We start from the raw sequence: 22,899 nt of genomic DNA on the forward strand, positions 1-22,899 counted from the left end.
TTGTACTACTTTCACATACTAGATTCGTCTTTCTTGTGCTCCTTTTTGTTCTTCTATTCCATACGTTTTTTCTCCTCCTTATCCATGGAAAAATAATTTATTGAGTAATTGAAATTTGACAGATACAAATTTGTGACGTATCATAGTGCATGTTTGGCAACAAGAAAAACGGGTTTAAATGGACCTAATGACCATTCAGATTTTTGTCAGACTGTTTGGCTCAATTTTTGAATGATCTTATTTTCATCATTTATGCCAAGAATCTGAAAAGTTGGGTGTGCACTACATTCAAGTTTTAACTTTCTCATTCTTGCTTTGCACAAGCAAATTAACGGAGAAAAAATGTAAGTGTAAGTAGTCCGGTAAATACATATATTTCAAATTCATTTAATTCTGTAGCTAAAATTAATATTTTTAAAAAGTTATTTAATAAACTATAATCTTATTTATAAAAAATTTAAAAATGGGGTCAGTGAATTTAAAATAGGAGCACAAATACAAAGCATCATAAAAAAATCAAATATTTTTGTTTTAAAATTTTAATTTTTCAGTTTAATATTATTTTGGATTAAAATTTTTGTTAAAATTTTATAATTTATATTTTAATTTTGTTTCAAATAAATTATAATTTATAAGTTATGATTTAGCTATTTATAGAAAAAATTATCAATTTATAGTTAACTTATATATAAAATTATCTAAACACCTAAATAACTTATATAAGTTAAATTTTTTAAGATACTGGCTCATATATCAACCAACCTAAACGATGCTGATAAGGATTTCATTGGCTTATGTGCATATCAAAAGCCCAACCATTTCAAATAACCTTTTAACATACATTTCCATGTAAAATAACATTGAAAACCATCTTCTTCATCATTAGCCAATATCTACATTAGATATAGAAATGGGAGTTTACATATCAAACGATTCACTAGATTATATGTGTTGCAACTACTCTCGTCATGTTAATCATGAACAGATATATTTGTTTTTTATTCGAATTCGACGATTACTTTTCCAGTAGCATGGCCTTCAGCACTCTTAGTCCAAGCATCTTCTGTTTTGCTAAAAGGATGTCTTGAGTCAATCACTGTCTTAAGCTTCCCTTGTTTCATCAGATTAACAAGAAAACTTAAGTTATCACCTTTAGCGGAAACGAACATAGGCACCAGCTGTTTCTTAGAGAAGGTAACTTTCTTAACAGCATAAGCCCAATATGCCTTGGGTCCAGGAGTTAATTCAATTACTTTTCCGTGGGAAGTCAAATTGGGCGAAAAAGTCGACCAGGTGATGGCTGGAGCACAATGGATGACAACATCGTATTTCTTACCTGATGGGCTCTTTAAAGATGCTCCTTCTGGTGTTTTATAATCAATGACCTCATCTGCGCCTAGACTCTTAAGCAATTCTATGTTTCTTTGACCACAAGTAGCTGTCACGTGTGCGTTTCCTAGTTTCGCTAACTGAACTGCAAAAAGACCAACACCTCCTGAAGCGGCCGTGACAAGAATATTTTTCTGTGAAGTACTTCCATCGAGCTTGATTCCAGCATGTACAGTCAGAGCCTGGTAAGCTGCAAGACCTGCAACAGGTATGCCGGCAGCTTCAGCAGCTGTCATTTCAGGCGGCCTCTGAACTGTCAAGCTTTCCTTAGCTACCACATATTCAGCCATTCCACCTCCTACCTGTCATGTAATTCATAAATGCTAAGAAGAGGCATCATTTATGAAAAAGGACACGCTTCAGCTTTTTTTACAAATATTTCAACAATTTTGTTATAACTTAAAAAATTTAGCTTGATTCAGTAAATTGTATACAAGTCACAGATATACATTAAGCTAAAGGATTGGGTTCTCAGAAAAGATCAGGCGAAATTTCCAAGCTTTGAGTCAAAAAATAGGTTAAATGAAAATCCATAAACAAATGTTCCTTGGTAATTGTTGCTTCATAAAATTTGTTCTTGACAACTTAAATGACGTGTAGAGAAAATTAGAAACAAGTCTAACAAGCAAAATGAACATAATAAAAAGAACAAGACAAGATACTCATATAAGTCTTACAAAGGTGTTAAGCATTGCCACAACTTTGTCGCCAGCTTTAAAGTTTTTGACCTCAGATCCAACCTCAACAACCTCTCCTGCTACATCACTTGCTATCAAACGAAAAATAAATAAATACCTGAGCCCGTAAATTTGATACTTATAGAAAAAACTGTTTAAATGAAGATCATTGCTGTTATCCTAAGTTGAAATAATATAGAAATGCATAATAATTAGTACTGAGGGACTGTCACACTCTGAGTCGCTCACAGTTTCAGAAACACTATGACCATGATCATATGACAATTGTCACCTGTAGTATTAGCAATCTATAGGTCATTGTCATGACATAGTAGTGAAGAATGTTGGTGAATAAAATTAGATAAATAAAATCATCATATGACGCAGAGATTAGGCAAACTCCGAACAAGAAAAGTTTATAAAACTCATATTTAAATGGATATTAGTCAATCAGGCAGCCATACATACAAGTTCAATAGCTAGGGGTTCAATAGCATATCTTAGAACTTCCAACACAATCCAGAAAATTAAATTTACGAGGTAAGTTGAATAGATATTGCAGATGGACACACAAATAAAAGGTGGGCTTGTGATCAACTACATCAGCATAGTACTGAACAAACAAATGAAAACGGATGGAAGCATCAGTCTTAAAAATGTGACATCTAATACTAACCTATATGAAAAGGTAAAACTATCAGTCAAATAAAATTAGATGCTATTGCTATAGCTTGCGGTCTTATTGGTGACATAACATAAGAGTAAGATACTGTTGTGGTTGAAGTTGATGCACTTGTTGAGAAATAACATACAGGCTGAGAATAACCACTAATTATAGACCTACTAACAGAACATGTTGAGAATGACCAATAATAGACCTACTAACAGAAATATTATCACTCCATCCAGACAGACAAAATAAACTTAATGACATGTTAAAAAGAAAGATTACTTAACTCTAGCAAATAATTGTACTAAATCGAGAAATCTACGAAATTGAAATCAATTCAAAGTTCAACATTTCATCTATATATTGATTTTGACAAAATTTACTGAGGAAAATGAATAGAGAGTAGAGAAGCGTTTATACTTACAAGGTACGCAGGGGAATGACTTTGGGTAAATTGGGCGAAATGTACCATTTTGCACTTTGAAATCAACTGGATTAATGGATACTGCTTGTGTTTTTATCAAAATCTCGTCTTTCTTTGGAGTAGGTACAGGAATCTCAACATGCTGAAGAGGCACGGTAGTAACTCATCATGTTAGTAACTGATCTTGCCGACTTTTGAACTTAATGACAATTGACATTTCATTTGTATCCTGCATCATATATTTGTCCTTTGGAAGCATACATTTATATGTAGACTACGTCTAAACCCAATCACATTTAGTATGGCAACATATACGCAAATCTTAGTAGAGATCAGCATTATATTAGAAAATTGTTATAATGTCCACAACTTCTTGATGAATCTTTTGGCTGAAGGGTATTCTCCAATCTTGAAAACACCAACTTTTATGGTGACAAAATTATGAAAAATGTAAGTAAATGATTTACCTTCAAAGCATTTGCACCTCCACCGTATGAAGTGTATACAACCGCCTTCATTAGCTTTTCTTCCTTTTTGGGTTCCTTGGCATCTTCGTTCTTTTCTTCGTCTTTTTTGGCTTCTTCTTTGGTTTCCTCGACATTCTTCTCTTCTTCTTTCTTTTCCTCTACATTGTTTTCTTCATCCTTATTCTCTTCTTTCTTTTCCTCTACTTCATTTTCTTCTACCTTGTTCTCTTCTTTCTCATCCTGCTCTTTAATTTCTCCAAGCACCGAAGCAGCGGTTTCTTTCCTAACGTGTTCATCCTTCTTAACTTCATTCACAACAGCCTCTATATGTTCTTTTTTCACCGTTTCCTCATCAGCCATGATTAATTACGACAATGATTTGGTATGATTATTATGAACAAATATTATGAAAAATGTAGGTATACAGAAGAGAAGTAATAGACAAGTAATTCAAGTTTCAACACAAAATATATAATTCAAACCCGTTTTGTGCGGGAATATTTGTGGTGTCGCTCTTCTCTCTCTTTCGCAACTTTCGGTACAAAACATACCTCAATCTGCATTTTGACACTTTCCTTAATTACCCAGCCCCTTATATTTAGGATTTTTACTTTCATTTTGATTTGTTACAACTTATATTATTATAAAAGTTAATTAAATAAAATTTTGTCACCAGAATATTTGAAGTTTTTTTTTTTTGAAAACAAAAAGCAATACCATGAATCAACCTTTAAATCATCCACAAGCGTCTCCAACAAAACATGAGGAGGAGATTCAAATAAATTGTAGCTATTAACGGAACATGGCACTCTAGCTAATAGATGAGCCACTCGGTTTCCGAGCTTTCTAACAAAAACAACCTGAACATTCCCCAGACTAGCTATGCTCGACCTGCAGGCTTCAATAATGTTGCCTACCTCCAACAAATACTCATGGTTCCTCTACAGCGCTTGGACCACCATCAGAGAGTCTGTCTCGACTATGTATTGCGCGGGAGGTCTTTCATAGAGCCACGATAATGCCTCTTTCACACCAACAGCCTCAGCGTCAAACACTGATATTCGACCTGTGATCCTCGTAGTTTTACCACCCAGAAACACACCACTGTGATCCCCGATAACCATTCCAATTGAGAAAGAATCTGTACCCTCGATCACTGATGCATCCACATTTAGTTTAATTTGTTAGAAAATTAAAAGTTTGAGACATGTTTTAAACATGTTCTTAATGTAATTTCCTAAAACTAATTGTTGGAAGTTGTTCCTTGTTATGAGGATTAAACTTTTATGTTTGAATCTAAGTCATTTTTTTAGTGTAATCCATAAAGAAATTGAGTTGAAGTTAGTAGTTTGAAATGTTTCATTTAAAATATTTACTAACTTATTATATTGTTTTAATGTGAATATTGAATTTGAAGCTCAATGTGGATTATCCGGTTAAGCTGAATTTGGATTATCCGTTAAGTTCAATGTAAATTATCCGTTAATAGAATTATCCGTTGATGCACAATGTGAATTATCCGTTGATGCACAATATGGATTATCCATTGATGGATTTGCTGAGTGCATTATCCATTGATGCTAAATGCAAATCCTGATGGGCTGACTATAACCTTTCTGGAAATATTCATTAATTGTAATTTAAGTCTTAATATTTATTTTAATTAATGTAATATATTCAGATACGTTTTGGGTTATATATTCATATATATATATATATATATATATATATAAAACAAAACGTATGGAATAGTGTGGCTGATACTGTAATCACAGAATCGTGAAAACCCAAGCTGCTACTTCTTCTCTTCTGCAAACATACAGAATATAGCATAGGTTTTCTGGGCTAACTGAGGTACATGTCGTTGTTGAGTGCTACGTATCTGAGGATAAAGTACTCTGAGCTGTTGTGTCCTGGAAGCGATATTGCTGCAATCAAATACAGCGTAAGTGGGGCAATAATCTCTTCAAGAACAGTCTAGACTTCTTGAAGTCTAGGTACCTCAGCTGTTCTGGTTCTTTCAGATTTGGTAAGGCTTCTGATAGAGCTAAGTGTTCTGTCCTTTCTTTGTCAATTTCAGTTATTGATTTATATCTTGTTCTTTGCCTTCGTGATTTTGTTTCGTTATTTGGTTAATTGCTAATTTTTGTTAATTGTGATATATATAACTGCCTCATTGTTGCGTGTAGTGTTAGTTCTATTTAGAATTATACCCAACATAATTTGTCCTTCTTTAGGAGGTTTCCAGCAGTTCACTTTAGATACACCACTTCTGATATCTGTTCCATCATTTGGTTTACAGAACCTCTGCATTGCCACCTTTCAATCCGAGATGTGCCTCAAGCTCCACTCCATATCTAGTGTTGGAGTAATGTGCTTCTTCTCCCATACTACCTTGTTCATGGCTAGCCAAATCCCCCATAAAACTATAGCTACTTTGATAAGAGTACACTGATTTTCGGTCTCGAGCTTGTGAAAGAGTCAGTAGGCAGCTGATTTCACTAAATGCATATCCCAAATCATTATGTTCTCCTGCTAACATTGCATAGCAAAATTACACTCAAAGAACACATGGACCATACTTTCACTTTCTGCAATACACATATGACATATTACAGGAACATTAACACCTTTCCCCGTGAGTAGCTCTCTCACTGGAATAGTATTTCTACCAAATCTCCATAAGAAAATCTTCAATTTATGCGGAAGATTTAAATTCCATAGCGGTTGCCATCCATTAATCTGTAGAACCTGATGTTAGGACGAAAACACGCGCTAATATTCACTCAAGTATACGCGATTGCAAGTAATATATATTTATTTCTAGTTCGTTCCCACAGAGACTGGGTTAGATTAATTTTAATCAATGTACTTATGGAACAATTTTATGGTTATTATTCAATGCTAAGACGATTAACAAATTGGAATTTCTCTGATGTGCATGTTGGGATCTTCCGTTGGAGAACTCCCAAACTGAACTGAGTTCTGTATCATCTGAATCGTGCTCGACTTGATCTCAAAGGTATTAGCCGAGATGGCTGGTCGAACAATACTAGACTGAATATCATTAATCTTCGGTTGAGAGTAATCCATCAAAGCCTTCTGATTTGCTTCTGGTTCTCCCATTACAACAAGTTCTTCTTCTTCAACTTTCTCTTTGACAAGAACTTCTTCAAAAACTTCCTTAGCTACTACAACTTTTTCCTCAGCTTGATCCAGAGTTCTCTTACGAGTCCGAGAACGTGTATGCATACACGCTCGCTAGAGTACCTAAAACACGACAAGGAAATAAGTAAGTAACAATGTCCGAGTCAATGAACTTTAACGACCACTGATGACAAACATATAAACTAAAAATTAACACCGAGTCCCGGGCAGCGGCGCCAAAAACTTGTTAGGATAAAAACACGCGCTAATATTCACGCAAGTATACGCGATCACAAGTAATATATAATTATTTCTATTTCGTTCCTACAGAGAATGGTTTAGGTTAATTTTAATCAATATACTTATGCAACAATGTTATGGTTATTATTCAATGCTAGGACGATTAACAAATTGGGATTGTTTATAACTACGATTAACTAAGAGATTATACTAAAGAACATTAACTAAGAGATTTGAAAATGATTGATTAACTATATGACACAAACATAGGATTCCAACTTCATTACTACTTCATTCAATAGCCTTTTTGTTCTTAACCTTAGCATGCAATGGTGATGACACTAATCAGATAACACCAATTATATTGAAACCCTATATATCTATATAATTTGACAACATAACGGTTAATGCGCAAGTTATCTATCATGATTAAATAGGACAAGTAAGATAATTAAAATTAAATACGAATCATGCATATCAAATACATGAACCTATGCTAGCATGCAAGTTCTAAACCCCTAACTTCATTTTCGCTTCATTAGAGATTAACACGCTATCTTATAAGTTCGCGACGCTCATAAGACAAATAAGCACAACCAATACTAGGATATCATACTATCACCACACACTAAGGCATCGAAACAAATTAACTAAAGAAATCCATAAGACCCCACGATAACGATTAGCCCATAATCGGACTCATCATCAACGTGGGTTCCAATGAAAACATAGTATAGTAAATGTAGTCTTTATACTGAATAAATAAAACCAAGTACGTTACACAAGAGTATAGGTTCAACAAATAAGAAAACTAGAATCCAAAGTTATAACTTAAAACAAAGAATCACAAGAATAAACTAGATCCTCTTCGCCTTGGTTGAATTGTGCTATACGGTCTTCTTATGCCTTCTCCTTAAGCTCTGGTACGTCTTGTTATGAAAAATGAACATAAGTTATGTTTATATAGCAGCCCATGCAGAGTAAAAGTTCAACAATCAGAATCAAAAGAGAATCAGGATTCTTTCATCCCGACCTGGCGCTGCCGCGCGCTTCAACAGCGCGGGCGCGCTGAGTTTCTGCTCTTTGGACGCGGTCGTGCGCTACTTCAGCGCGGGCGCTCCGTCCTTCTGGATAAAATTTTGACTTGTTTTTCTTGCTGGTTTGAGTTGGCGATCCACGAGCTTCCATCCGTGACACATCCCTAGCACCAATTTAGCACCAAAACAATGCTAAATCTCCTGATTCTTTTATTTATGCCTGAAATGCAAAACACTACAAAAACACATCAAAAAAAATATTAACTTGAGTACAAAACACCAATCCAAGCCTTTATAGAGCATTCTAAGTGGACATAAATGCCATTTAACACACCCCAAAACTTGAACCAATGCTTGTCCTCAAGCATAAATAGACTCCAAGAACAAGAAATGAAAATGCATGAATGTAACTAATATGAATGCAATGATCCCCGCAGATTAACTAAACCAATCAACAAGCAACATCTCAACAAATGCATTTATTCGCACAAGGATCAATCAAATCCCGCAAATCAACTTACAGGCCAAAAACGTGCGTGTGTGCAAATGCTTACATATATACTCTCTCAACTAGATCAATAATCATGACTTACTACTCACCAAGGCAATCACAAGATTATAAATAAAATAAAAGCTAAAATCAAAATGATTTACAACACTTCAATTCTTATATCGGAGTTTTTTCATGGATTCATGCTTTTATTCACAACACATAAATAACACAAATATGCTTATTTGACCATGCAATAAGTGAGGTCCACAAAAGACTTATACAATAATACCCATGTAGCGAGCGTTAGGTTAGTGGATCCCAGACTATAAACGCCTTAGGTCACTAGGCACAAAGTCCCCTAAGAACTTAATAACTCAAGTACTAAAAAGCCCACTCGTGATCAATTACGCATAACCACATATATTTTTCTTTTCTTTTTGCTTCACATAAATTCTGAACGAGTGTGTTTCGCTCCATCTCATTCAACCCTAGAATACTCATATAAAATGAGCCGGCTACTAGCCATTTAACACCTAGCCACAACAACTAGCAATGAAATCCAAACTTTTCCTCCAATTTTTAAATACCCATGTTATTTTATCATTAAGAGAATATCCTAAATTCTAAATATAAACAAGTGATTAAACCTCGACAAACAAATAAATCATGACCAAGATCTAGCCCTCAAGCTACCTATAAGACTTAGTGAAATTACAATTGTCTCTAGCATGCAAATTAACTCGACCAGACTTAACATCACTAAACACGACATCATTACACTAGCATCAATATCACAAATCAATCGGAAAAATCATCTAAGGGATCATGTTAAAATGCAAATGCATGAACTATATGAACAAACTATCATACAAAATAAAAAAACTACAAAAAAAACTACCACATGGAAAATATGCAACTATATGAACTAAACTAGTATGAATATGCAAACTATATGCGACTCACATAAAACATATAATTCTTAACTACTACACCCAAACTTAAAATATTCACTGTCCTCAGTGAAGGTAATTGTAAGGAATCAGGCATAACTACTCAGAATCAGGGTCATCACCCTCAAGAGGTGGTGTGTCAGAGTGTCTGGAGGCGGATATACAGAATCCTCACCGAATATTGGCCACTGAATATCAACTCCGGTGGCTCTGAATACAGTCCCCAAAGCCTGGGTAAGCTCCTGTGCAAAGCGACTATGGATGTCATGCATCGCATCCATACTCCTCAACAAGCGCCTATATTACGCTGAACTCATCCCAGCACTGCCCTATGCATCCTCCTACTGTTGCTGCTGCGACGGACCGGCCTCGTCACCTAACTCTGCTCTCCAAGCTGCTCTGTTCGCCTGAGTCGTTCCACCAGCATATGACTGAAGAGATGGCCTTCCACCTGACAGATGGTCATAAGAATATCCAAGCCCCTTAGGATCGGGCTTCCCACCATACCACTCCTGCATACTCAACAAAGTCGAACTATCAATCGCGGTACTAAGAAGCCGCAACTACTCGTGCGCGGGCCAATGAACTCCAACCGCCACACATAGCTTCGTCATAATGGATGTATAGGGTATAGAACTCGTAGTATTGCCTCGCAGAAACCTCAATTTGCCCTGATGAATCACCATCCCAAGATCCACATAGTCTCCCTGAAGAATTTCCCACAACAAACGTGTACGCTCCACAGTAACATCATGTACGTGAGAAGATGGCACGATATTGGCACGAATAAAAGAATTCCAAGCAAGTGCAAACCAGTTCATGGATGAGGCGGGGAAAGTGGCATACTCGTTCGTGCCCTTCTTGAACTTCTAGTGAGTCTTAGGCACACACAGGGTAACAACAATCAAATTCAATTCAAAACTATCCCCCGTCTTCTCGTTTCAGTTCTCCTGCTCCGGCCTTCTCTCGGGCTACTCAATCGCCCTCCGAATTGCCTCAGCACTATAGTCCACCGTCATCCCCCTCACCACAGTGAAACCGTTCTTCTCCGTCTTAGCATTCACGTAGAACTCTCGAACCACACTCAAGGGAACAGCCGCGGGTGTCTCGCAAAAAGCAACCCAACCCATCTTCAAGATCATCTCCAACAACTTACCATCTTTCCCTGATGGCAGAAAACCATGCTCCTTGGCTATAGGCTTCGAAAGTAACCTCGTATACTCCGCCTCAGCCTCAGGCGTTGAAAACATCTGCCTCACACCACCCACACTCGAAGAATCAGTGGTGCTGCTGCTAACTTGGGTTCGTTGTCTTTTGGGTGCCACTGAGATTGAATAAGCTTGAGAGAATAGAAGTTTGTAAGAGAGATTTGTGTGTTTGAGAATTTGAGAAGTGATGGAGAAGTTTGTGTACAGGTGTGTGTATATATATAGGAGATTGGGAGAGAATCAATTATGGAAAAGAAGTGGGAATTGATTGTGGGAATAATGGGAGTAATAGGGTGATGGAAATTGATTTGGAGAGGGAAATATAGGATATGGAAGAGTAAAATTTGGGTAGGAATTGATTTGGTCTTTAAATTCCTGAATTTCTTCTTTAATCTGCTATTTTTTTTCGACTACAGGGACTCAGCGCGGACGCGCGCTACCTTGGCGCGGGCGCGCTGAGTTTCTGCTCTTTGGGCGCGGTCGCGCGCTACTTCAGCGCGGGCGCGCCGTCCTTCTCGATAAAATTTTGACTTGTTTTTCTTGCTGGTTTGAGTTGGCGATCCACGAGCTTCCATTTTTGACACATCCCTAGCACCAATTTAGCACCAAAACAATGCTAAATCTCCTGATTCTTTATTTATTCCTGAAATGCAAAACACTACAAAAACACATCAAAAACACAATTAACTTGAGTACAAAACACCAATTCAAGCCTTTATAGAGCATTCTAAGTGGACATAAATGCCACTTAACACCTGAGCAACAACATTATTATTTGTCATTTGCCAATAATGATATCCGCTCTTGATAGAGAATTTACCATCCTTTGTTCGGACCCAAGAAAATCTTTCAACTACGGTAATCTGAGGAATCCGAGTTTCTAGAATTGCAGCCACATCAGAACTTCCAAATGTTTGTCTAATTTTTTTGTTGTCCCACTCTTTAATATCAGAACGGATAAACTGACAAACCTTGTCGTTGCTAGTGTTGTTTAACTGATTTCTCTTAACACAAAAATCATTCTTTCCTCTAAGCCACGGATCAGTATGGATGTTAATCAACTTACTATCCCCCAATACCCATCTAAACCCTTTACAGAATGCTTCTTTCGCCTCCCAAATACCTGACCAAATATAACTACAGCCACCATTGTGAGTAGCCTGCGGTAAACGGTTATCTAAAAAATAGCGAGGTTTGAAAACGCGAGCAACTAGAGACTCTGGATTCGTAATAAATTTCCAGCAGTGTTTACCTAGAAGTGCTAAATTAAACCATGTAAGTTTTGGAATCCAAGACCACCTTTTCTTTTTCCATCCCCATTATATCCCACGCCAACCACTTAATCCCAATAAGATGGAATGGCCTGAGCTACATTCTTTATAAGTATTGTCTTACCACCCTTCGATAGCAGCTTGTTTCCCCGTCTCTGGATTCTCTTCCAAACACGATCCTTCAAGAAATTAAAAACTGATTTTTTTGATCTTCCAATTAAAGAAGGCAAGCCAAGATATTTACCTTCCTGAAGATTATTGTGAACACCTAGCAGCGCTGATATTTCCTGTTGCTTATCACGACGAACATTCGCACTGAAAAATATGCCCGAAGTTTGAAAATTTATAGCTTGACCATTATACTTCTCATATAAATTCAGGATAGATTTAACAACCAGAGACTCTTCCCTAGAAGCTTTGAAGAACAAAAGACTGACATCCACAAATAAAAGCTGAGTTATGCTTGGTGCATTCTGACTTACTTTACATCCACTAATTGTATTCTCATCAGCAGCATTCCTGATCGCTTCAGACAAACCCTCCACGCAAAACAAAAAGAGATAGGGAGATACTAGGCCCCCCTTCCTAAGCCCCCATTTCGGATAAATAGGCCCAACATTTATGCTATTAAAACAAACTGAATACTGAACTGTTGTAACACAAAGCATGATCCATCTTATGAATTTTTCAGCAAACCCCATTTTATACAACCTCTGCTGTAAATATTTCCAATTGACTCAAGCATAAGCCTTACTTATGTCAAATTTCAATGCCACCTCTCCATCAGAACCAATTTTTTTTTGCTTCATAAAATGAATCGTCTCGAAAGCTACAAGAACATTGTCAGTAATACTTCTCCCTGGGAAAAAAGCAGATTGGTTCTCACCAATAAATATTGGAAGAAATTCCTTCAAATAATTTGCAATAACTTTTTCCAGAATCTTGTAAAGTACATTGCATAGTGCTATGGGTCGAAGGTCCGACAAACTTTCCACAACATTCTTCTTCGGAATTAGAACCAGATTAGTATCATTTAGATCAACTGGAAACGAGCAATCTAGAAGCCAACTTTTGCAGCACATAAACACATCCCTCCCAAGTAAGCTCCAAAACTGTTGAAAAAATGCGGGATTGAGCCCATCGGGCCCAGATGCTTTGTCAGGGTGCATCTGTTTCACTGCAACATCAAACTCCTCAAATGTTAACTTAGCCACTAATGTTACATTTTGAGCTTCACTAACACACAGAACACCACCAGTAATATCCTCGACCTCAACTCCCTCAGGATTGGAAAAAACATCTCGGTAGTACTCCTTTACTAGTCTACATATTCCCTCTTGATCATCTACAATGACTCCCTCTTCATCTATCAAATACGAAATATGATTTACCTTCCTCCTCGATGAAGCCTGAGCATAAAAAAAATTTAGAATTAGAGTCCCCTTCATCTAGCCAAAACACTTTGGCATGCTGTTTCCAATAAAGTTCTTCATGTAACAATAACTCATGCAATTTCTCCTTCTCCTCAAAATATTGAGCTACACCGACATCATCTGTTCTGTTAACCAAAGTATCAAGAACCCGTTTATGTTCCTTAACCTTATCACGAAACTTATGAAAGGAATTACGACCCCATTTAGCCATTAACATTGTGACTGATATAAGATTTGGAAGCAAATGAGAAGCAGGAAGTGTTTTTGAGTAATGTCACATCAGCCTTGAAACTTGGTTCTTTGAGCCAATTATTCTCGAACCTAAATCTGAATACCACATTACAGAGCTCCAGATGAATTGCCTTATGATCCGAAACCACAGTATGAACCACTGACAATTTGCACAATGGAAACAAACTGCACCATGATTGGGTACCAAAATCTCTGTCTAAACGTTCACGAACCCAATTAGGAGAACCCTTACTTCATTCCCATGTAAATTTCCCCCCTTCTAAATCAATCTCATTCAAATAACAATCATTAATAACACTTTGAAAACCATGCAAATATGAGATACAATTTGTTTTGCTGTTAATAGTTTTCTGTCAGATTAACGACTAAATTTTTGAGCTTCTTCAACCTTCCTATCAGACAAAAAAAATTATCAGATTTCCTCTGCTCCTGAAGATATAATGCAATTTATTTTGCGTTTAATAGTTCTTGGTTATATTAACAACCAAATCTTTGAGATTCTTCTTCGTCATTCTTCGTGGTGATCAGACAAAAAAAATCACAGGCCCAACGATCAAAGACCCACGTAACTCAAAATTTATGGACTTAAGGATCAACGATCGAAGACCCATTGACAAGTGGGCCTACTGTTGTAAAAGCACAGAGGATAAAAACGCCCTTCTTCTCCCCAACGTTCGTCCGATTTTTCAGCATAACGGACGAACACTAATTACCAAGGTTTTGACGGACCCATAATACTAACTAGCAGAAATATGCATAATATAGATTAACCAGTAAGAACTACAAAAGATAGAATATTAGAGCTACAACCCTTAACCACAATCCTCGAATCCACAGGAATGAGTTTTAACAACATCTAACATCTTAATTATTACAGACCGAAAATATCTAAAGCCAAATTACTACACAAGTTTTAAACCCAAGGTCTACAACCCTTAGGGAACTACTAGTTCCCTGCCTACTCCAACATATGACGGTAGGCATACCCCGAGTCCCCAGAAGTCTTACGCGCGGTTTGCTTAAGACGAACCATCTTTGGGTTTCACTGAAGGGATAACTTCAATAATAATATTAATGAGCAAAACGCTCAGCAAGTGAATAATAGGGTACAACAGTTCATCATATGCTTCAATAAAACAATAACATAAGGTAAATCAACAATATGAAATTTCAAGTAAAAGTTCAAGATTTTAATAAGTGAATGGAATTGAAATCACACAGCGCTATGAGCAAGGAGGGGTGATCAGCCCACATCAAAGATCTGAACCACATAACAAGTGATTCACTACTATTGTGGATCCTCGGCACACATTGGCCATATAAAACCATCAGGCTCCCCGCTACTGAGGTTTTAAAACTATAATAGTGACTGGCGCCTCAGTCTCATCATATCATTCAATTCCTTTTTAATAACTCATTTCAAATTAAAAGGGTTCTTCATCAAGGACAATATAACAAGGGTTGGTATTGACAAAGTTCAAATGAGAGAATGATATTAGTGTTTGGGTTTCCAAAGGAAATGAATATAATGTATGAGGGTTTTAGGTTTCACTGGATATATATTAAGGAACTATTTGTAAGGTATTTACAGGGATACGAGGTAATATGTGATGAAAAGGGGGTCAATTCAAGTATGGAAGTGATTAACTAAGTTCAAGATCCAATCATTGAGTGATGTCAGAGACTAATCAATATTATTAAACGATAGTCAAGCATTCACAGGGTATTCAATCATAATAAATGGAATTATAAAGATAAGTTGAGAGTTCACTTGCCTGAACTACGCTTATTGAGTACTTGAATGGAATCGTCTATGGGCTCCTTTCCTGGCCTCCTACTTGAACCTACAATAATGGTACTCTTATCAATAACACTTGCTAACTACCCCTCCGCGTATAATTACATATGCAAATATATATATATACACATCTATATATGCAGGCTTATTTAGATACAAGTAGCATATGCTTCAAAGAAATCACATAACACATAATCATGGCAATATAACATTTAGTTAATAGTACATACTTACACTCTATACACTATTTCATATTCTTATGCACATGACCAAGTAACACACAAAAATTATGATTAATGCTATTACTCTTCTTTTACAGGCCTCAACTTATCCCAAAAATAGTAAGGCACGCTTAGGCCTCACTCACAATGACTCATAAAACTAATGCATACTCTAAACTCTTCCCGGATGCACGCCTTGACACCACTTGTGTGCCTCGGCACAAATATAAATTTCTACCTTAGTTCTTCACTTAATTATGATTTCTACAGACTCTTATGACATAATGCAACTCCCAAACTTGAATTAACAACAAGGCCTCACTCATAAAGCACTTAAACACAATGCACTCCTCATAGGCTTCCGAATGCAACTCTTCTGGTGACTCTCGGGTGTTTTGATGGAAATGGGGTATCTCCACCTTGGGCCTTCACTCCAAACCAACTCTCGGAGGTTTCTAAGACTGTAAAATAACTCTCAAAGTTGGAATGACTCAAAAACCTCACTCAGGCCTCCCTAGGCCTTAAGTAGAAGTTGACACAAATCTGCCTTCCCTACTTACCAATTTGCCATGTTTTTACCAACTTAAAACTCACTTAAATTGTTTAATTATTTATTTTAATGACTTGTTAAGCTTCCTAAGACTTCATTATACTATTATAAACCACGTCCCAATGAATTTCTATCCTAAAACATGGCTATAATGGGTCAAATATGAACTTGTACCAAATCTGCACTGTTCTGAGTTCCTCTCGGTTTTGTGCTTGTGCACCTGACCAAATGCATGATTTTATCCAATCTAAAGCTTCTGGGCTCAAGTACATACCAAGTCCTAACTCCACTGAACTTGGGTCTAACAAGGCCTCACCAATGCATACCTAAAATGACCTAAACTTCTTGTGCTAAATTCTGTCCAAATAGGACTAATGCATCCCTTCCACCTTAACTCCCTTCTTGACCACCAAAACTAATGAACAAACCAACAGCCAAGCCTAATATCATACTAACACCTACTGACCTATAGTACACAAGTTTTATTTTCATTTTATTTACCATTATTACCAATGATCAAGGGGTCAAGAGAGGCAACTAGCTAGACAACTTCATATCTCTAAGTTATAAGCATAATTCGAATTATACACTTAGGTTAAGCACTTGATACCTACTGATTTTAATCTATTTTAATCATGACATATTTAAACTATCAATTTAACACATAATTCGTGGTATGCACCTCATAAAAATCAAGTATCAAAGCTCATAGCAAGCAAGTATGGTTTCCTAGTCTAAAATCACTTGTAAATCAACATGCAAGGGTTAATTTCATCATGCAAGGGCTATAACTAATATTCAAGTATTAAAACTTAATATACTTGAAAAACTACATATCATTCAAGATTTTAACCATTATAATTTATCATTTTTAGAAGCAAAAACATTTTATAAGCAACATGCAAAGTCATTTTCAAAGAAATTTCTAAAGAACAATCCATGTACATTCGGCTCTTTTAATAAATCATTGTCAAATGCTATGAACAAGATTATGACTTAGAAAGTTGAAGTAAAAATACTTCTCCAAGACCATATCAAGTCCATATCTTTAAGCCCTTATAATTTTAGTCCTTAAATTCATTAAAATTCAAGGCCTAAATCTTGGCTACAAGAACACATCAACACATAATAAAACATACCTTTTATTATCCAAATTTTCCAAGTATAAATGTGGGAATATGAGTGAGTTAGCTCCTTGATCAAAGTATTTGAGAAAAAAAATGAAAGAAAAGGGGGAGGGGGTGGCTTCGGCCGAATGGAGAGAAAGGAGAGGGGAGAGAGTGAAGTGTGTGTGCAAAAATGAGAGAGTAAGCTTGTGTTTTTGGTTTTTGATTTATTAAAGTGGTAGTGGAATTGAGAAATGACCTCTATGCCCTTCCTACAAGCTTAATCAATTTTGCATGTAAGGGTAGATGAGTACTTTGCTTGGTTAAAGTGAGTTAGTGAGGTTGAAAATGACGGTCCTATCCTAGGTCTCTATTATAAGGGATTTTGCATGCAAGGGTACATTAGTAATCTAATAATCATTTTTCTAGAATTAAAATATGCTTAAAAAGAATGAATTTTAATAAATAAAATACAATTCCATAAATCACAAAAATTATATTAAAAATTACTTTAAGATTTTAGAAGTTTTATAAGAGTATTTTCAAGAAATTTGAATAATAATAATTTTTAAAAGAATTTTCTTTAGAATAATACTTCTATAAAAAGCCACATAAAAATACAATTTAATTAGATTTTAATGCAATAAAGTTTTAAAATATAATCTAGCATTATAACAATTTATCTAATCGTCTAAGCACAGAATTTCCATATCTAAATATTTGTACGAAGATTCGAATCGTCACAGAAGAAAATATATTCCTATTTACTTAATTCACATAATCACTGGAAAGCAATATTTAGAAACTTATGTACTCACAATAATGCACAGTAATGCCACATCATAGATTTTATAATATCATAATATTTACAGACGTTACAACCTTCCCCCTTAAAGGATTCTGTCCCCAGAATCTAAGCAAACAGATGAGGATACTTATCTAACATATCACTTTCTAATTCCCATATTGACTCTTCAACTTTGAGATTTTTCCACAAAACTTTAACTAAAGGAACTATCTTATTCCTTAACATTTTATCCTTTATATCTAGAATGCTAACTGGTTGCTCGACATAAGACAAATCTGGCTCAATCTCCACTGGTTCATTCTCTATGATACATTTGGTGTCGGGGTTGAACTTCTTAAGCAATGTTACATGAAATATTTTGTGGATGTGCTGCATTTGAGGCGGTAAGGCCAACTCGTATGCCACTTTTCCAACTTTACCCAAAATCTCAAAAGGTCCGACAAATCTTGGACTAAATTTTCCCTTTTTGCCAAATCTAGTGATCCCTTTCCAGGGCGACACCTTCAACAGGATAGCTTCTCCTATTTTTTATTCTACATTCTTTCTATGTGGGTCAGCATATTTCCTTTATCTATCTTGAGTCGCGATCAATTGATTCTGAATCACATCTTCCGCTTCTTTCGTCTGTTGAATTAATTCAGGGCCAACTATTTTTTGTTCTCCAACTTCGTCCCAACATATCGGCGATCTACACTTTCTTCCATAGAGGGCTTCGTACGGAGGTATTCCAATACTGGCATGATAGCTATTGTTATATGAAAACTCCACTAAAGGTAGGTGATCGTCCCAATTTTCTTTAAAGTCTAAGGCACAAGATCTCAACATGTCTTCTATGGTTTCAATCGTACGCTCACTTTGTCCATCTGTTTGCGGGTGATAGGCAGTACTCATTTTGAGTTAAGTTCCTAAATGTTCTTGAAATTGCTTCCAAAATCTAGAGTTGAAACGGGGGTCTCTATCTGACACAATAGACACTGGAACTCCATGACGAGTGACAATTTCCTTTAGGTGCATATGAACCAACTTGTCCATCGAGAATCTCTCGTTAATCGGTAGAAAATGAGCTGACTTAGTAAATCGATCGATTATTACCCAAATAGCATCATGGTTAGATCTGGTCCTAGGTAATCCAACTATAAAATCCATTGCGATATGCTCCCATTTCCATTCTGGTATTTCTAAGGGTTGAATTAGTCCACTTGGTCTCTGATGTTCGGCTTTTACCCTTTGACACGTGTAACACTTACTAATCCATTGTGCAATCTCTTTCTTCATGTCTGGCCACCAAAATTCTGTTTCAAATCTTGGTACATTTTTGTACTTCCTGGGTGAATAGAGAATTCTGAGTTGTGAGCATCCTTCAAAATCTCATTCTTCAATTCCTCCACATTCGGTATCCAAATCCTTGATGAGAATCTTAAAATTCCTTGGTTGTCTTTTTGAGTACAAATCTCTTCTCCGGTCAACTCGTTCATTCTTTGATTTATCACTTCTTTTTGACAATTCATAATCCTTTCTAACAACTCTGGTTGAAAAGTCATCGCACAGATCATTTTAGTTGGTGTACTTGGAGCTCGAATTTCAATTTTCATCTTCTCAAATTCCTTTGATAACTCTTGGGCCATAGTCAACATATTCAGTCTCTCCTTGCGACTTAAAGCATCTGCTACAATGTTCGCTTTCCCGGGATGATAATTGTTTGTTCAATCATAGTCCTTAATCAACTCCAACCATCTTTGTTGCCTCATGTTTAATTCTTTCTGAGTGAAAATGCACCTCAGGCTCTTGTGATCCGTATATATCTCACATTTCTCTCCATATAGATAATGTATCCACAGCTTCAAGGCAAATATAATTGCAGCCAGTTCCAAGTCGTGAGTTGGGTACCTTTGTTCGTGAGGCTTAAGTTATCTTGACGCGTAGGCTATCACCTTCCCGTGTTGCATTGAAACACAACCCAATCCTTTGTGTGATGCATCACTGAATATCATAAAGTCTCCTTGATCATCTAGCAAGGATAATACTGGAGCGGTAACTAACTTCTGCTTCAATTCCTGAAAACTCTTTTCACACTTCTCAGTCCATTCAAACTTCTCATTCTTTCGGGTTAACTTCGTCAATGGTACCGCAATCTTAGAAAAATCCTTCACAAATCTTTGATAATATCCAGCAAATCCCATGAAACTTCTAACTTTAGTCGGGGTCTTCGGCCTCTCCCAGTTCATTACAGCTTCTATCTTTGCTGCATCAACTCGAATCCCTTCACTACTGACAATGTGTCCTAGAAATTGAACTTCTCACAACCAAAATTCACACTTCAAAAATTTTGCATACAACTTCTCTTTTCTTAAGGTCTCCAAAGCAATTCTCAAGTGTTCAACATGATCTTCCTCGGTCTTCGAATATATTAGAATGTCGTCAATGAACACAATGACAAACTAATCCAAATGCTCCTTGAATACTCGATTCATCAAATCCATAAAGGCGGCTGGCGCATTTGTCAATCCGAATGCCATAACTAGAAACTCGTAATGTCCGTATCTAGTTCTAAAAGCAGTCTTTGGTATGTCTTCCGGCTTAATCTTCAACTGATGTTATCCGGATCGCAAGTCAATCTTTGATAAATAAGTCACTCCTTTAAGTTGATCAAACAAGTCATCAATACGAGGTAATGGGTACCTATTCTTGATGGTCAATTTGTTCAACTCTCTATAGTCAATGCACAATCTCATACTTTCGTCCTTCTTTTTCACAAACAAAACTGGAGCACCCCATAGAGATATACTCGGCCTTATAACTCCTTTCTCCAATAATTCTTGTAGTTTCTTGGCCAATTCCTTCATTTCTGCTGGTGCCATACGATAAGGTGCCTTCGATACAGGTTCCACGCCGGGCGCTAAGTCGATAGAAAATTCGATTTGACGGTCAGGCGGAAATCCTGGAAGTTCGTCCAGAAATACATCGGGAAATTCACTAACTATCGGAATACTTCCTATATTCGGCGTCTCCTTAGATCTATCAATTACATGAGCCAAATAATCTTCACACCCTTGTCTTTACAATCTTTTAGCTTGAATCATTATCAGAAATGCTTTAACTTGTTTCTGTCCTTTAAACTCTACTTTCTTTCCTTGAGGGGTCTTAAGAATCACTTTCTTCTTCTTGCAATCTATCTGAGCACCATGCTCTGCTAACCAATCCATTCCTAATATAACATCAAATTCTCCTAGTTGAAAAGGTATGGGAGAAGCAGGGAAATTATAGCCTGAAATCTCTACTCTACACCAAGGGCAAACACCTTTAACATATACTCACTCTTGATTAGCCAGAATGATAGATTAGGGTTCAACTAACAGTTCAATTTTATAATTCAACTTGCCAATAAAAGATTCAGATATAAAAGATCTAGTAGCTTCGGAATCAAATAGCACTTTAGCATTGATGTTGTTGACAGAAAGCGCACCTGCCATAACTTCAGAACTCTGAACAGTATCCTTGATGTTCATGTTGAATGTCTGGGCCTGAGTAGGATAGGAGGGAGGAAACACTGGAGTTACAGATTCAGAAGGTTGATTTGAAGGAAGTTGAAGAACTGGGACAGAAGATGGCATTGCTTGATTGAAAGGAGCGGCCGTCAATTACATCAACTTGTTATTTTCGGGGGCCTTACAATCCCTCGACATGTGACCAGTCTTTCCACACTTAAAGCATATAACAGAAGGCTTCGGGTTTCGGCAGTCATTCGCATAATGGCCTTTCATATTGCACTTGTAACAGACGATGTCAGCCTTATTGCAGTTACCCGTGTGTCTCTTGTTACAGAATTTACACTCTGGATTTGTTGCTTGCGGGAATTTCTGCCATTGAATTCCATTCCTCTGACTCTTATTATCACCTTTCTTAAAGCTTCGGGGTCCTCCTTGGTTCTAGAATCCAAACTTCTTAAAATTCTTTTCATTTTGGCTTCCTTGAGCCGATCCTTATCCACTACTTCCAAACTTTCTTTTCTTACTCTCTTTCTCCTTCGAGTTTTGGTCACTTTCTCCTTCGATCACCATTTCCTTTTGGACCACTTCAGTATATGTGTCCAATTCAAAAGCATCCGCTCTGCTTCGTAGCCAAGGCTTCAATCCTTGTTGAAATCTCTTCGCTCTCTTCTCATCCGTGTCCACGTAATCTCCAACAAACCTAGCCAATTCGGTGAATTTCTTCTCGTACTCTCCCACAGTCATTCCTTCTTGCTTCAATTCAAAGAACTTCAATTCCATTTGAGTCTGCATATACCTCGGGAAATGCTTGTCTAAGAAAATCTTCTTGAATCTATCCCAAGAAATAACTTCTTCCTCTTCTAGAGCACGGGCTGACTCCCACCAATAGTTCGCTTCAGCTTTCAGAAAATAAGACGCATAATCGACCTTCGTTTCCTCCCTAACAACAGCTAGCGTGAAAGCTTTCTCCATCTCTTTAAGCCAAGATTGAGCTTCTACAGGGTCTTGAGTTCCACAAAACTCTAGTGGTTTCAAAGCTTGGAACGATTTGAAAGTTGTACGGGTTGGTGGTGGTAGAGGTGGTTGTTGAAGTTGTTGCTGAAGAAGTTGTTGTTGTTGAGCAAGGGTAACAAATTATTGGTGAAGTATTTGCATAAGTTGAGCCAAGTTGGGTGGTGGATCTTCATGATCACGGGTGTTGGTGTTGCGGGCTCTACGTGGAGGCATGATTCTGAATATAGACAAGAAAGGTTTATTCACAGTTCAATAT

The 22,899-nt window shown here is 36.7% G+C and overlaps 3 protein-coding genes across 3 annotated transcripts; all 3 read right to left on the reverse strand.

Annotated features, from left to right (window-relative positions):
* Window positions 1–792: 792 nt before the first annotated feature.
* Window positions 793–4,865, reverse strand: LOC141705977 (chloroplast envelope quinone oxidoreductase homolog). Its single transcript, XM_074508831.1, has 4 exons — window positions 3,628–4,865; window positions 3,161–3,302; window positions 2,067–2,158; window positions 793–1,691 (listed from the first exon to the last, which is right to left on the reverse strand). The coding sequence occupies exons 1-4, from the start codon at window positions 3,985–3,987 to the stop codon at window positions 999–1,001; spliced, it is 1,287 nt and encodes a 428-aa protein (XP_074364932.1). The 5' UTR covers window positions 3,988–4,865; the 3' UTR covers window positions 793–998.
* Window positions 4,866–12,041: 7,176 nt separating this feature from the next.
* LOC141690652 (uncharacterized) lies at window positions 12,042–12,674 on the reverse strand. Its single transcript, XM_074495434.1, has one exon. It carries the CDS (start codon window positions 12,672–12,674, stop codon window positions 12,042–12,044), a length of 633 nt encoding a protein of 210 aa, XP_074351535.1.
* A 9,447-nt stretch (window positions 12,675–22,121) lies between these two features.
* LOC141690659 (uncharacterized) lies at window positions 22,122–22,601 on the reverse strand. The gene has a single exon (XM_074495439.1). The coding sequence runs from the start codon at window positions 22,599–22,601 to the stop codon at window positions 22,122–22,124; it is 480 nt and encodes a 159-aa protein (XP_074351540.1).
* Window positions 22,602–22,899: the final 298 nt, after the last annotated feature.

This window comes from Apium graveolens, chromosome 2 (genome assembly GCF_009905375.1).
Source record: "Apium graveolens cultivar Ventura chromosome 2, ASM990537v1, whole genome shotgun sequence".
Taxonomy (NCBI): Eukaryota; Viridiplantae; Streptophyta; class Magnoliopsida; order Apiales; family Apiaceae; genus Apium; species Apium graveolens.